We start from the raw sequence: 13,919 nt of genomic DNA on the forward strand, positions 1-13,919 counted from the left end.
CAGTAGGGGAACCGACAGACCGACCCAGACCAACCCGGGAACAATGAGAGGAAAACGCTGCTCTGATGTCCACCCAAGAGTGAACTCTTTCAACCAAGCGCCATCGGCTCCACAGTTGGCGGCTTTCAAGATCTTCCCAGCAGATTAATATATTTTTAAGGCAAATGGAACTGCAGAGAATTCAGACAGCTGGCATTAAGGAGATGGGGGCGCCTGGATTGGCTCCATTAAGTCCCACCATCTGAAAAACAGCATGTTGACCACAACCAGGTTTCATCAACTTCAAAAGACCAGGTCACCAGGGCACTGTGCTGGGTAAGCCAGGAGCCCCAGGCGAGCCCCTCAGGTGGGCTGGCTATTGCCCCGCACAGCCAATCACACTGAAGTGCCTGGGCGAGTTAGACCCTGAACCTGGATCAGCGAAAAGCCTGGGGTGTCAGTGACTCTCTTCTTCCCAGAGAGCTATGTCGTATTCCCCCTGAAATGCACTCCTCCACTTGACCAAAGTCAGCGTCACGCATACAGATTCTAGAACCATAACTCTCCAACCTCAGGACTGCTGGGGAGGAGGAGACAAAAGGGAAAACATAGTACTTCATACTCAAAATGACCTACTTCACAAAAGGAAAAAAAACAAAACAAAACCCAAAACCTAGTTGGGCTCCTAAAGCTTTACGGAGTGTTTGAGGCTGAGGTGTGCGTGGAGACCAGGATGGAAACTTGTTTCAGGAATCTGGGCTGTAACCAGGCTTGGCCAACGTGGGGCTGCACATGTAACAGGGAAGCCGGGACTGGAATCGGCTTGGAGGTTGGCCCTCCCTCTTTCCCATCAAATCGCCTCCTGGGAGAATAGCCGGACTTGTGGCTCTGATACAGAGGCCCCAACAGGTAATGAGTCACATGCCATGACCCCCACAAAAGAACCACAGCCAGCACAGATCTGCTGGGAGCAGGGTTCATTCAGACGTGGTCCTTTAGCCGAAAGTGGGCTGGGCAGCCTTCCCGGGACTGGGCAGGAGGCCGGAGCGGACGTGGATCTCTGGCAGCGCGATGACACCTGCGATTCGGAGGACAGGCAGTCACCCCCAAACCCAGACAAGTCGGTGGGGGGTGGGGGGGCAGCACAAGGCCACACCCTTAGGTGCTGGAGTGTGAGCTTCTGCAGTCGGCTTCATTAAACAAAGCCAAGAGGAAGGCAAGGGATATTTATGTGGCACCAATGTGGTTTTCTCATTTGTAAGATGAAAACATTGGATCTGAGGCTCACTAGGGTCTCTCCCAGCTCTGACACTCCAGCATCAGGTGGCTGCACGAGGGCCGGTGTGAGGCAGACTGAGTGCCACAGCGCAGATTCCGAACATCTTAAGTTGACCAAAACTTTGCTTACACACCTCCAGTGACAGCCGTCTCCACCATGGTTTTTGGAACGCGTCCCAGAATCTGCCCACGGACACGGGACAGGTATTCTGTAGACATTCCTTCCAGCACACACAGGTGCAATAATCCCCAGAGCAAACATGCCGATCGGCTTAGGCATGCGCGACTTTAATGCCAGTTGCACTTAGACGTGCACATCTGGACCGTGGCTGCGGCGCTTTACAGCCTCGCTTTACGAGGTTTTTATTGTTTTACTTAAAGAGGAATAATGAAGGCCTCTCTGGAAACAATGGTTCTGCTGCAGGGGCCGCCGAGCTGGCCTGGCACCTGACCACACCGTCCGCACTGCATGCCACCCGTGAGCATCCCCTGCCTCTCCGGGCTACCCGTGAACACACTGCCCACCCGGGAGGATGTGGACGCTCAGGGCCTTCCGGAGTTGCCATCGCCATCGCCCAAGAGCTGCCGTTTTTGAGAACCCATTCTGTGTCAGGGGCTTTGCATACATTATTCTACAGTTAAGATGGTGGAAACCCAGAGAGCGAAAGGAATGCACCCAAGTCACACAGCTGAGAACTGGGGAGCTGGCTGCCCCAGAGCCACGTCCTGTTCTCGTGGCCCTGGTTTAGCCTGTGGGGCTGGACTTAGGTAAATTCTCTCTCTCTCTCTCTCTCTCTCACACACACACACACACACACACACACACACACACGCCGCTGTAAACAATGCTGCCTCAAGTGCAGGAGAAAGTCAGGGAAGGAAGGAAGGGGTACAGCAAGTGGCCAGGAGTCTGGGCAACACCGAGAACCCTGCGCTGGGAGTTCTGGAAGGAGGGCCTCCACTTCAAGGTGGCAGCAGAGGCCCGCTGGCTGAACGGCCGGAGGACCCCCCGCCCTCGATAACGGCTGGAAGTCCCCCCGCCCTCGATAACGGCCGGAAGACCCCCCGCCCTCGACACTCGCACGAAGCAGCTCCCTGGAAGCACAGGTGCCCGGCAGGACCAGGGAGCGCCGCCACCGGAGGAAGCCGGTCCTCGCTTCACCCCAACATGTGCAGCCACATAACCCGAAGCGTGACTGGCTGCCGTACGGTGACAGAACCCAGGAATCCTGGAGGAACCAGAGTCCTTGATGCTGAGTCGGGGATCATGTTTGTAAATGAGCTTGTCTTCTGCATGCTCCTGTTTTCCATTTAACTTTCTTCCAGCAGATGAAAAGCAGACAGCGCGTGCCAAGGCAAGCAGACCCTGGGCACGGCCTCAGGAGCCTGGCGAAGGGGACCCACGTGGACGCACCATCACTGGCCTCCAGGCTGGGGGGCAACGAGTGGCCTGTCTGGACCCTGCGTGCACGGGCTCTGGGAACCGCAGGAAACGCCCCTGCTTCAGAGCAGGGCTCAGAGCAGCTGAAACTTACACCACGAGAGCAGGAAGCGACTCGACCCAACTCACCCCGAAGTAGACAGGGCGTCTCTCCACGCGTCTCCCACTCCATCAAAACAGCGCAGCTGAGGCGACCTTGGCTTCCCCCTTAGCTGCCTCCAGCACTCTCACACCGGCCCAAGACTGGCAGCCGGAGGCCCACAGCCGGCAGGGCAGGTTCCCAGAGGCCCTCCAAATGCGCAGAAGATACAAATAATGTAGGTGGAAACCCAAACACTAATTCTGCTGCCGACAAGCTGAGAGCCAGGCACGACTTCCCCACCTTTACCACGCGGTCCCTGGGGCACAGGATGCGTAGCAAGCGGCACTGTGGCAGGGTCCCTCGGGAGACCTTCAGACACGGGAGAGGCCCTCCACCTCCGGGCAAGGGGGAAAAGGTTCACGCGGCGGGGGCCACCCAGACCTGTGTGAAGGGGCAGGCAGCCAGGCCGACGGCCAGTCCCGATGGTCCAGGTCTCACCTGCCCCAGAACTTTCCTGAACGATTCCATCACCTCACGCTTACTCTGCTCAGTGCTCCCACCCATCTCCCGGCTGGGTTCTGACTCTGGAGACCAAAGGTAACTGGGCCTGGCTGTTTCTGGTGGTGGGAAACACAGGGTAACCTCAACCCACAGGTGTCGCTCAGCCAGACTAGCGGGGGAGCGGTGAGGACCGAGTAGCCAGAGCAAGAGGAGTCCGGGTCAGGTCTCGCACCCCAGCCCCCAAACGACTTCTGGAGGGATCTCTAAGGACGCACAGCCAGAGCTGTCCCACGCACCCCGGGACCCTCCAGACCCTGCCCCAGGTGCTGAGGACTACACCCCAGGCCTGTGCCGGACGAGGGCCCGTGCACCTCTCCGCATGGCTCCTGTCCCCTGGCCACACCAGTGAGCCCCTCCCCACTAGGTTACACGGCTGAGCATGGCTCCCCACGACCACCCGAGCTTCCACGATTTGCTAGGAGGACTCACAGGACTCAGAAGGGTCGTGCTCGCAGTCGTGAGTTATTCCAAGGAGACAGGGCACACGCCGCCGAGGGAGGGAACCGGGTACAGGCTTCCAAGACTGCCCCTGCCCCGCCCCGGGGAGTCACACGAGGTGCGCCTAATTCCCCAGCGACGACGGGCCGGGACGGCGTGTGAAGTGCTGTCCCCGGGGAGCCCCCCCCCCGCCCCACGCCTCGGTGCCCAGGGCTCTTACTGCTGAGCTCCTCTGCCTGGCACACACCGCAGCTCCAGACGCCAGCACGGAGGCTGCAGTTCTGCACAAACCATAGCGTTTGCGCGACCGTTTCCACGTCATGACTGCTCCTATCAGGGAATGGAACAAAACCTCCCAAATCCAAGGTCCCAGATGCCGGCCAGGCCTGCTCTGGTGATGCTCGTCTGCGACAGGGACGCCCGCTCCAGTCGCCCCACGGCTCCGCCCCGACCACTGCGATAGATGCGGCGCCCAGTTTTTGGTCCTTCTCAGCACTTACCAAAGGGTGCGAGTCCTTTGTTCGTTTGTTCACTTCTTCCCCTGTGTACCTCCTCACCCCTGCTGGGCCCAAGGGGCCCGCCTGACCCACCCCCATGGCACCTGCAGTGCTCAGTGCAGGGCAGGCTCTCGGGAAGTATTTGTGGCTCCATCCTAAGTACTCTCTCCCGTCACCGCAGACGGGAACTACTTCACTCCATTCCTGAAACAGATTTACTCAAGGTCTTGCTGCGGCCTATGGCAGAGCCCCACCAGAACCCGAAGCCTCCTAACGCGGCCTGCTGCCTCGCCATGTCTGCACCAAAACCACCCCCCAGCCACAATAAAAAACACATCCACACAGGTCACTGCTGCAGGACGAGGATAATTCTGTCACACTCGAAGGCGTGAGCGGACACCACGAGTGCAAGGTGAGCCTTGGGAACAGCGCCTCACTGACTGCCCTCACCCACCCCCACCCCCACCCAAGACGGGCAGTGGCATCTTGCTGACAGATAAGCAAACAGAGGCCAGAAAGCGGACCACTCGCCCCAAGTCAGTGAGTAAGGGCAGACCAGAGAATCAAGGTCAAGTCTCTTTCAAAGCCCAGGCCCTCCCCCACTCTGCAGCCTGACGCGGACACAGTGACTTCTGCTGGGAGGTGTCTGTGCCTGCTGCCAGGGTGTCCCCACCGACCACCAGTTAGCTGCTTCCCATACTTCTGCTACCTCCATTTCATCAGAAAGCCTCCCGCTGCCACCTACGATTCCCATCAGGACTGAAACACTGAAACTCTCCAGGCCCAATGCTCACATCCCAGGAAGGGGCAGCCCCGGGGAGCCCAGGGTGAGAGGTCTGAGACGGCAGCTGGGAACATGGAGTTTCAAGGACCCAAGAAACCAAGGCAACAAACTTTCTCCGCACAGGAACACGGATGCCCTGCCTTCGCTGGGCTGGTGTCGCTCAAACGTCACGTGACAGAGGCGCAGAGAATGGAAGGAAGGAGCGGAAGCAGCCACAACTGTGACCCGGTCCCAGCGGGGGAGAGGAGGCGGGCAGCCGCGGGAAGGCCCATCTGCCAGCGCCCGGCCGCTGCCGGAGAGGCTCGCAGGCTCTGGGGCTGCCACAGGGACGCCAGCCTTGTTTCACTCTGTAAACGTCTTCCAGACAAGAAGGGCTGATTAGGAAACCTAATTAAGGCTTTTGAAGATTATCTCAGACCCGAAGCAAAGGAAGAACACAAAATGCCTTCCCGCCCCGCTCCCCCACCCCCTAGACTCTGGCCTTCGTTAAGCTTTGATTTCAATCAATTGCACACCCACTAAAATTAACTTATAAGGCCAATAAATTGCAACCGCATGTTTGAAGGTATTGTCTGCTGCAAGCCAAGAGCCAAGGACCGCAGAGCGCGGGGCAAGATGCCTGGCACAGATGGGAGCAATCATCTCTGAAAGAAAGCAGTGCCAGCCCCTTCGGTCAGAACATCTGGTCTCAACAGAACCTGGGCCGACAGAGGACCCAGGGTGAAAGCCAGAGTGGGGAAGGTTTCCCATCTTCTCTGGGAAGCTGAAAACGCAAAGCACTGATCGTGGGGTTCATGGCAGCCAGCTGGTGGCTCACACCACAAATAAGATGTTTCTCTGGCGGCTGCAAGTGCTGACCCTCTACTAAGTCTCTCCCAAGAAAGATGGCTCACTTAGGTCACGTGATGAGGTCCTGTGACCGACGAGCTACCCCAGGCTTAAGGCCTGAGAAAGCAGAGACAACTCTGCCAAGAGAGCAGTGACCCTGTGAGCCAGCCACCCGAGAGGAGGCCCTTTCTGCGACCTCTCCCTCTTCCCCAGGGGCTAACTGAGCCAGCCCATGAATTAGAGCCAGGAAACCATCTTGGGGCTTGGCAGAGAATGAGAGTAGCCTGGATGTCGGCGACCAAGGTGGGAGGGCTTGCGGGGAGAGAAGTGATGACGTTCCAGATGACTGGAGAGTCGATCAGGACTTCCCCCAGCGCCAGCACTCCAGCAAAACCTGCCTGTCATCTCCTGAGCATTTTCGGCAAATGGACAATTTTTAATCTAAGATCAGAGCTGTGCTATCAACGGTTGCTTAACAGTTATTCTCTTGGGGAAAAGTTACCACCACAATCCCTTTCTGTCACTGGTGAGGGCAAAGAAGGAAATCAGTAAATGTGGGAGGGCGAGAACGTGGCAGGGACCTGGGAGGAGCGGGGGGAAGCCAGGAACTGGGGGGGCTTCGAAGGAATCATGCAGTACACACAGCTCACCTCCCTGGGCCCCTACGCGCCACTTGCCCACCTCGGGAAAGGAGCTGTGCTCCAAGCTGCTGGCACTTTTAAGCTATGTGGAGAAATGCTGTGCACAGGCAGGAGAGAGGGGGGCCACATCCCCACCGGAGCTGCAAGCCAGAGGGCCTGTTCGTCAGTGTGTCCCTGGCCTGGCCGCTCATTCGGACCACACCAGTTCCACATCCCAATTCCCTACGAAGTCAAAACCTTTACAGCCCCAGGGATCAAAGCCCAGAGCCCGAGGACAGAAGCCAAGGCTTTCCCTCGGGATGCTGGGGAAGAAGCTTTTCTCTCTCACGGCAGAGAGAAGCCCCCTTTGCCCAGTCTGGATCGCATCTCAGCTGGCTCCACGCTCCCCGAGGTCTCCTTCCACTCATCGTGTTAAGGAGAACATCAGGAGGAAGAAAAAGGCTGACGGGCCAGGACCAGCACAGGAGGAAGCGGAACCAGGAAGCTGTCTTCACTACCGTGGCTGCAGGTTCAGTCTTAAGGCACAGCCAACGGTTGGGGAGGGGGAGAGGTCCACGCCGGAGGAGGACGTGGCAGGAAAGAGCACCTTAGGCCTCTTTGTTTTGTTTCTTCTTTTTTTCCTTTTCCTTTTTTCCCTGTGCCACACAGCTTGTGAGATTTTAGTTCCCCAACCAGGGGGTTGAAGCCGGGCCCTCAGCAGTGAGAGTGCAGAGACCTAACCACTGGACTGCCAGGGACTTCCCCGTTTTTCTTCTGTCAAACCTGCAGCCCTTCAGAAGCCAACAAACCTCTGTGAGCTGAGTTCAGTGCCGCCTTCTCAGTGTAGGGAGAGGGTCCTTCCTGCTAGGAGTCGCGGAACAAGGAGCCCCCAAAGGCTCCTTACAGCACAGCTGCTCCCGCAACACAAGGGGGTTCTAATTCTAAGCCCGAGGGCCAGAGTCTGGCAGCTTTCAGTCATTTGAGGTGGGGACTGGTCGAGAGGCCGGAGCACAAGCCAAACTCAGTCGTAACTCTGCAATCCAGCAGGGTCCCAGCATTCACAAACACCAGGGGGGTGGGGTGTCAGGAGGAGTTAAAGTCGGGCCTAGTACAGGGGATGGGCCTGCTCAGCCCCCGGGGGGCACAGGCCAAGCCCCACTTTGGAGCGGGGCACCCTGGAGCGGCAGCTGTCCGCATCCAGCCCTCCTGGGAGCAACGGTGTGCCCGTCCTCTCCTGGCGGCGTCCTTCCGATCACCCTCTCTTCCTTCTGGCAGGGCTGGGTCTGCCCGAGGCTCTGGCACCCCTCGGCAAGCCCAGGACACGGGCCATCCTGCCGGCTGCTCGGGCAGCAACTTGGCAACCAGAGCCAGCGGATGTGAGGCAGGGTCGGGGAGCCTCCCCTCAGAGGAAATGCTGCCTGAGTCCACGTGTCCACGTGAAAGGCAGGCAGGTGGAAGAATCCATGGAGGAGCGCTGTGGCTTCCTTCACTGGGATGACAGCAAAGGAGTCTTCCTTCCTGCGGGAAGACGTCTACACTGCGGAGGGGCAGGGATGAAGCATAAAGAGGAAGGCATGACCTACTGCCCCTGGCTCCCTTGGAACCATCTGGTCCAGGTCCCCAGAAAACCTGGAGCGACCACTGGCCTGTGCTGCTCAAGGCCTCCGAGCCCCTCGCTCATCTCCGTCTGCTCCAGAACCACAGGGGGAAGAGCTCAGGCTCTGGCCCTGCCCAGGTCACTGACACGGCCACTAACAAGTCACAGGGCACTCTGACGATGGGGACTTCCAGAGGTGAGCAAGGTATTGGGAGGGAGGGGGCAGGGAAGGAGGAAGGGAAAGGAAGGAAGGAAAGAAAAAGGAGACTTGCATTCGTAATTATTAGACCAGAAATGAGTTGGCTCATCAAGTGTGGTGCAGCTGGGAAAATGGTCCTCACGTACGGCCTCAGGAGGGGGCGTCCTCAGGACACTGATAACACAGGGTGCTTTGAAACTGCTGACTCTGGTTGCCCAATGACAGCTCTAGCCAGCCCGGTGGCCTGAGGTTGCTGAGACAGGGAGAACCGGGCCTCCCCTCACATACAAGGGCATGAAGGGCCTCCTGCCCTCCTCTGTGGGCGCCCCCCGCAGGCCTTGTACTCTCTCCTCCCACACGGAAAAGCACACTGATGCCGCTGGGGACAGATGGCATTCTCTGGGCCAGGATTCCACCTCTACAGACCATCCCAGAACCTCTGGGGCTGGCTTGTCCTGTTAGATCCGCCACTGGGTGGAGGAAGCTGTCCTTTCACCCCCTCCCCAACCCCCCGCAGCCCCGCTCACCTTTACAGGAGAGGGCAGGCCCATGCAGAGCCCCAGAGAAATACGGGTCATTAAGGCTTAACGCCACCTTCAAAGTGGACGCTCGCCCAGGCAGGGGAGCCTTCTCAGGAGGCGGTGCAGAGAGTCAGACCTAGGGTACGAGCCCAGCTCCTGCCGTTTCCTAGCGGATTAACCACTGGCGGACTTCTCTGAGCGTCGGTTTCATCGTCTGTTAAATGAGGTAACTCCCACTTACCCTACAGAGTCGCTGTAAGGATTGGGGGATCACAGTGAAGACTTTTTAATGGTGATGGGGAAAGGCTCACGATGTTAGGCCAGTCAAGACCCCACAGAAGGCACACGTCTAAGACTGACCACGTGTCATTATACACGTGAACCAGTGAGACAGGAGGGAGCAAGGAGTCAGAGACGACACGGGCCTCTTCCCCGGGCCTGGGCCCAAGCGGCAGCACAGGGCACCAGCACGTCTGCATCGCTTTATTCGGGAAATCACAGCCCAAATGTTTAGCCTCTAAGAAACCAGTACCAGCCTCGTTCTGATCCTTGGAGCCGCCGGCACAGGCAGCCCTCTGCCCAGACCACTCCTTTCCGGCCCGGGCGTCACTCTATTGTTTGTCCTCCCACAGTGGACGCACCGCACAGGCAGGGACGTGGCCCTCCATACTCAAGGCCAGTGCCCCAGGGCTTGGCAAGCAAACACTCAAACGTCAGTCAGGTAGATGGATAACTGTTGGACTCTGGAGTTGGATAAGGACGCTTTCACGCTGGACCATAACATGCGAAATATGTTACTGGCTGTGTGAAGCTGGGCAAGTGACTTCACCTCCCTGAACCTGTCAACTCAGTTGTAAAATGGGGACAATCCTCTTCCACAGGCTGATGTGAAGATCAAATAAGACTGAGAGGCAGTGAACACTGTGCTCGCCCAGCCACTGGCTGGTAACTGCTGTTATTACCGTTGCTATCTTATTATCGATATTATCATGACCCCAGGAAACTGATTCCACTTGGGAATTCTTATTTAGCAGCTGGATAGGCTTCTTGCCAAATGGCCAGGTAAGACCAACTACAAATAAACCAGAGGTGACAGCAACGAGGAAATCTCTCAGCATCACTGGAAGAGGAGCTATTCTACCACAGGGCAAATTTCTAGACATAAGAACCCTTTAATCAGTGAATTCACTCTAATGGTGAAAATCAATAAGTTGTGGAAACTTCAGGCAAATATGGACTCAAGTCCTAGCTCTTCGCCTCTGTGTCCTGTGCTGAGTCATTTAGCCCCTGGGAACCTCAATCTCCTCATCTGTAAAAAAAAAAAAAAAAAAAAAAAAGGGAAAATCATCTCCCCCAGAGGTTCTTGAAAGGATTAAAGATAATGTATATACACTACTGGCACGTGACAGATACTGCAGATAAAGCTGAGTCACACACTGACGCATCCGGGAGCTACCGAAATGTTCAGGGCCATTTGTTCATGGTTTCCTCAGAGCTTCTGCTTGTGTGTTGTGGGTCTTTTTGTCTGCCCGTGTGTCAGACTGAAAAGTGTCACTTTTCCTCCCAAACCAGCTTGTAAAGTAAATTCTTTATTATATGCGTTACATCAAATCTGCTAAAAACTGGAAAACCACGCCAACTGTCTGCAAGATGGAGACCTGAAACTCCTTCTTGAAGTGTAACAACACCAGCTTTCAGACAGTGATTTCAGCCGTTCAGATGCTTCATTTCTCTCATTTCCATTTTCTTTCCTATATCCTAGGTCAGGTCAGGGAGGACACCCTGTAGACCGAAGGCCAATTCCCACCTACCTCAAGCCTCAAGAAGATGGTTTTACATTTTTAAAGGATAATATATACATAAAAAAGAAAGAACAAAGAAAAAGTGATAGAGACTTGTGTAGCCTGTAAAGTCTAAAATGTTTACGATCTGGCCCTTTGCAGGAGTGTATGCCACGCCCTCCCCAAAGGACTGAATTTGTACTGAGGTAGCATTGCATGTATTACGGTTTTGTTACACTTTCAATACAGAACTTAATTTAAAATGAGAGTCTACAGATTAAGAAAAAACGCTTCAGAGGATAACCTGCTTTGGAGCCTTTCCTTGCAAGGCGGATTAATTAAGTGTTCACCTTTCTGGTGGTGTGGAGGGACTGGACGGAAGCAGAAAGCAGGTGCAGCGAAAACACTTCCCAAAGTGCAGGCTGAGGCCCCCCAAAACTCGGGAGTCAGCAAAATGTTGGCTCAGAGGTGGCTGCCCAAGGCCCGCTGTTTACGGACCTCGACTCCTCCCGCCCTGGTGACTGGTCTGGAAGCAGGTGCCCTGAGCTCCAGGCAAGAACAGAGTCGGGGCAGGCAGTGCAGTGAAAACCAGAGGGGCCTTTGGAGACAGACGGAGCCGGGTTCGATTCCTCACTCTGCCTCTTGCCTTTTGGACAAACACCTTAATCTTTGTGAACTTTGATTTCTTCATCTGGGAAATAGGGACTAAAACAGTGACCACATTTGTGAGGATTTAAGGATTTAAGACGACGTGTATGAAATATCTGGCACCGAGTCTTGCACACGGGAGGTGCCGCCCCAATGGCACCGGCTGTTCCTGAGAGGCACGATGCAGAGTACTGCCCGGGCAAGGTAGCAGCAGCCTCTCACGACTGACCCGACGACCAGGCTCGGGCCCGGCACCCTGCTGGGGGAGCTCAGAACTTTTACTAGTTAGGCCAGCCAGGTGGCAGGTCTAAGGGAGACGACTTGGCCTCGCATTTCATCTATGAACTACCTATCAAAAGAGCTGCGGGGCAAAGGGAGTCCGTAACTCACAGGTCTCGGTACTGGTCAAAGGCATTGTTGGCTTCCACCTCCAGCTTCCTCAGCCGAGCAGAAGGCATGGCCCCATCTTCCAAAGGAGGGTCATACTTGTTACTCCACGGTGACCTGGAGGGGAGGAGGAGAAGGATATCACATGAGTCGTTCCAGTGAGCCATCGGCCCAAGCCCCAGCTTCTGAAACGTCAGAGGAAAAGCCATTATCCACAGGCCCTGGGCATAGACACGGCTCTCTCAAGGTTTGCAGAGCAACGGCTCAGATTCCATCTGACCTGGGTATGAACCCCAGGCTCCAACTCTCACCAGCTGTGCATTTCCAACAGGTGTCTTGACTTCTCTGAGCCTCCCTTTCCTTATGTGCAAACTGAGGCTACTATTTACCCACAGGGCTGCTTTGAGGAGCACAGGAGAAAAGTATTGATACATCAAGTGCCTAAATTAGAGATGAGCATATAGTAAGTGCTCAACAAATGGGACTTCTTTCTCACCCTTTTAAAATTTTTCCTTTGTTCTCACCATTGTTTTGATCAATAGAGGCCCCTCTCTCCTCCCTGGCCTGCTGGCAGCTCTGGAGAAACTCTTACTCCTCAAAGATCTTCTTACACGATTAAGGATTAAGAAGAGAGCTGTCAGTTATGGAAGCAGCAGGAGAGCCAGTCCCATGGGGAAAGGCTGACCACACGTAAGAAAACCTGAGGGACAGAGTTCTCCCCGTGAACAGAGGACGGCCTTCCAGCCTCCAAGGGCTGTGCACACAAAGAAGACTGTGAAGTAATGAGAACCAGCCTCACTTTTTCCAGCCCGAAGTCTTGCTGCATTTTTAAAAATGTATTTTGCCACATCAGGAAAGCATTTAATCACAGAGAGTGCTGGCAGGGGGGTTATAAGGGAAATAGCCACTCATTAATTCCCGCAGGTGGAGTTCACAGAGCTGGGGGTTCAAAGAAAGAGAATTAAAAAGGTGAGGGGTGGGGGGGGGGGGCTTGCCTGGTGGCTCAGTGGTTAAGAATCCGCCTGCCAATGCAGGGGACACGGGTTCGAGCCCTGGTCCGGGAAGATCCCACATGCCGCAGAGCAACTAAGCCCGCTCGCCACAACTACTGAGCCCACGTGCCACGACTACCGAGCCTGTGTGCCTAGAGTCCGTGCTCTGGAACAAGAGAAGCCGCTGCAATGAGAAGCCCGCGCAGCGCAACGAAGAGTAGCCCCCGCTCGCTGCAACTAGAGAAAGCCCGTGTGCAGCAACAAAGACCCAACACAGCCAAAAAAAAAAAAAAAACAAGGTGAGAGGGTAAAAGAAAGGAGGAGAGGACTATCTGGAATTCGGACAAAGCTCTTCACATTCTGCGGCATAAACACCTTGACATGTCCACGGTAAGAAACCCCACTGCCTCTCCCGTCTCCCCCCCGACGACACCACTTCACATCACTGAGGGCTGAAAAGAACCTTCTGATTTAGGATTGTTGGTAAGGGAAGAAAGGCCTCACTGCCTCCCGAAGCCCAGTTTTAACTAGTTCTGTGCACAAACATCTTTCTTCGTGGTAACTGATGCCTGGCACCTACCTCAGCAGACCATGTCAAGTCAGCTGGGCGACCTCTTCTCCCAGCCACCCTCAGGCAGGGGTCCCAGCTTTCTTGGCTGCTGGTCCACAAACGTAAGTGGGGGAAGAGTTGCTGTGCTTGGTGTCCCAAAAGGGCCTCATGCAGCAGCTGCCCAGGCCACCTCAAAGCAGAAGGTGCTTGGAAACCCTTCTTTCCACACCCGCCCCTGACCTTACTCACCAGTGTCGGGAGAGACTGTGCAGCGATGGGCTGAAACGCTCCCCACTGCCCCGTGACCAGCAGCCAGCTCTTGTGGTCACACTGGGTTGCGCACAGACCACAGCAAACAAAGGGCTGTTGGACAAGCCAGGACCCCACCTGGCGAGAAAAGCAGGCGAGAAGCCGACGCCGGGCACCCTCTCACGCTCCCCGAGGCCTCTCCCTCCCTGGGCAGGGTTGACACGTCCATCATCGCTGCGTTCACCCCTCACAACAGTGCTGCCCGACAGAACTTTCCCCGACAACAGAAATGTTCTGTATCTGCGCTGTCCCAAACGGTAGCCACTAGCTTCGTGTGGCTCCGGAGTACTTGCGTGACTGAGGAACCGAATTTTAAATTTTACTGAACTTGAATTCATTTAGACGGTCAGCTTTAGAACCTTAGCTCCCAGAGGGCAAGAGTTGTGTCTGTCTTGCTCTCCACTGTTTGCTCAGCACCTGGAACAGT

The 13,919-nt window shown here is 55.7% G+C and overlaps 1 protein-coding gene across 3 annotated transcripts in view; it reads right to left on the minus strand.

Annotated features, from left to right (window-relative positions):
* CAPZB (capping actin protein of muscle Z-line subunit beta) overlaps window positions 1-13,919 on the minus strand; it is a 136,112-nt gene that overhangs the window by 23,814 nt on the left and 98,379 nt on the right. For all 3 annotated transcript variants that reach the window (XM_032625613.1, XM_032625605.1, XM_032625621.1), the window contains one exon: window positions 11,645-11,758. In XM_032625613.1, the coding sequence (XP_032481504.1) occupies window positions 11,645-11,758 (114 nt within the window). The remainder of the gene's footprint in view (window positions 1-11,644; window positions 11,759-13,919) is intronic.

Source organism: Phocoena sinus, chromosome 1, assembly GCF_008692025.1.
Source record: "Phocoena sinus isolate mPhoSin1 chromosome 1, mPhoSin1.pri, whole genome shotgun sequence".
Lineage (NCBI taxonomy): Eukaryota > Metazoa > Chordata > Mammalia > Artiodactyla > Phocoenidae > Phocoena > Phocoena sinus.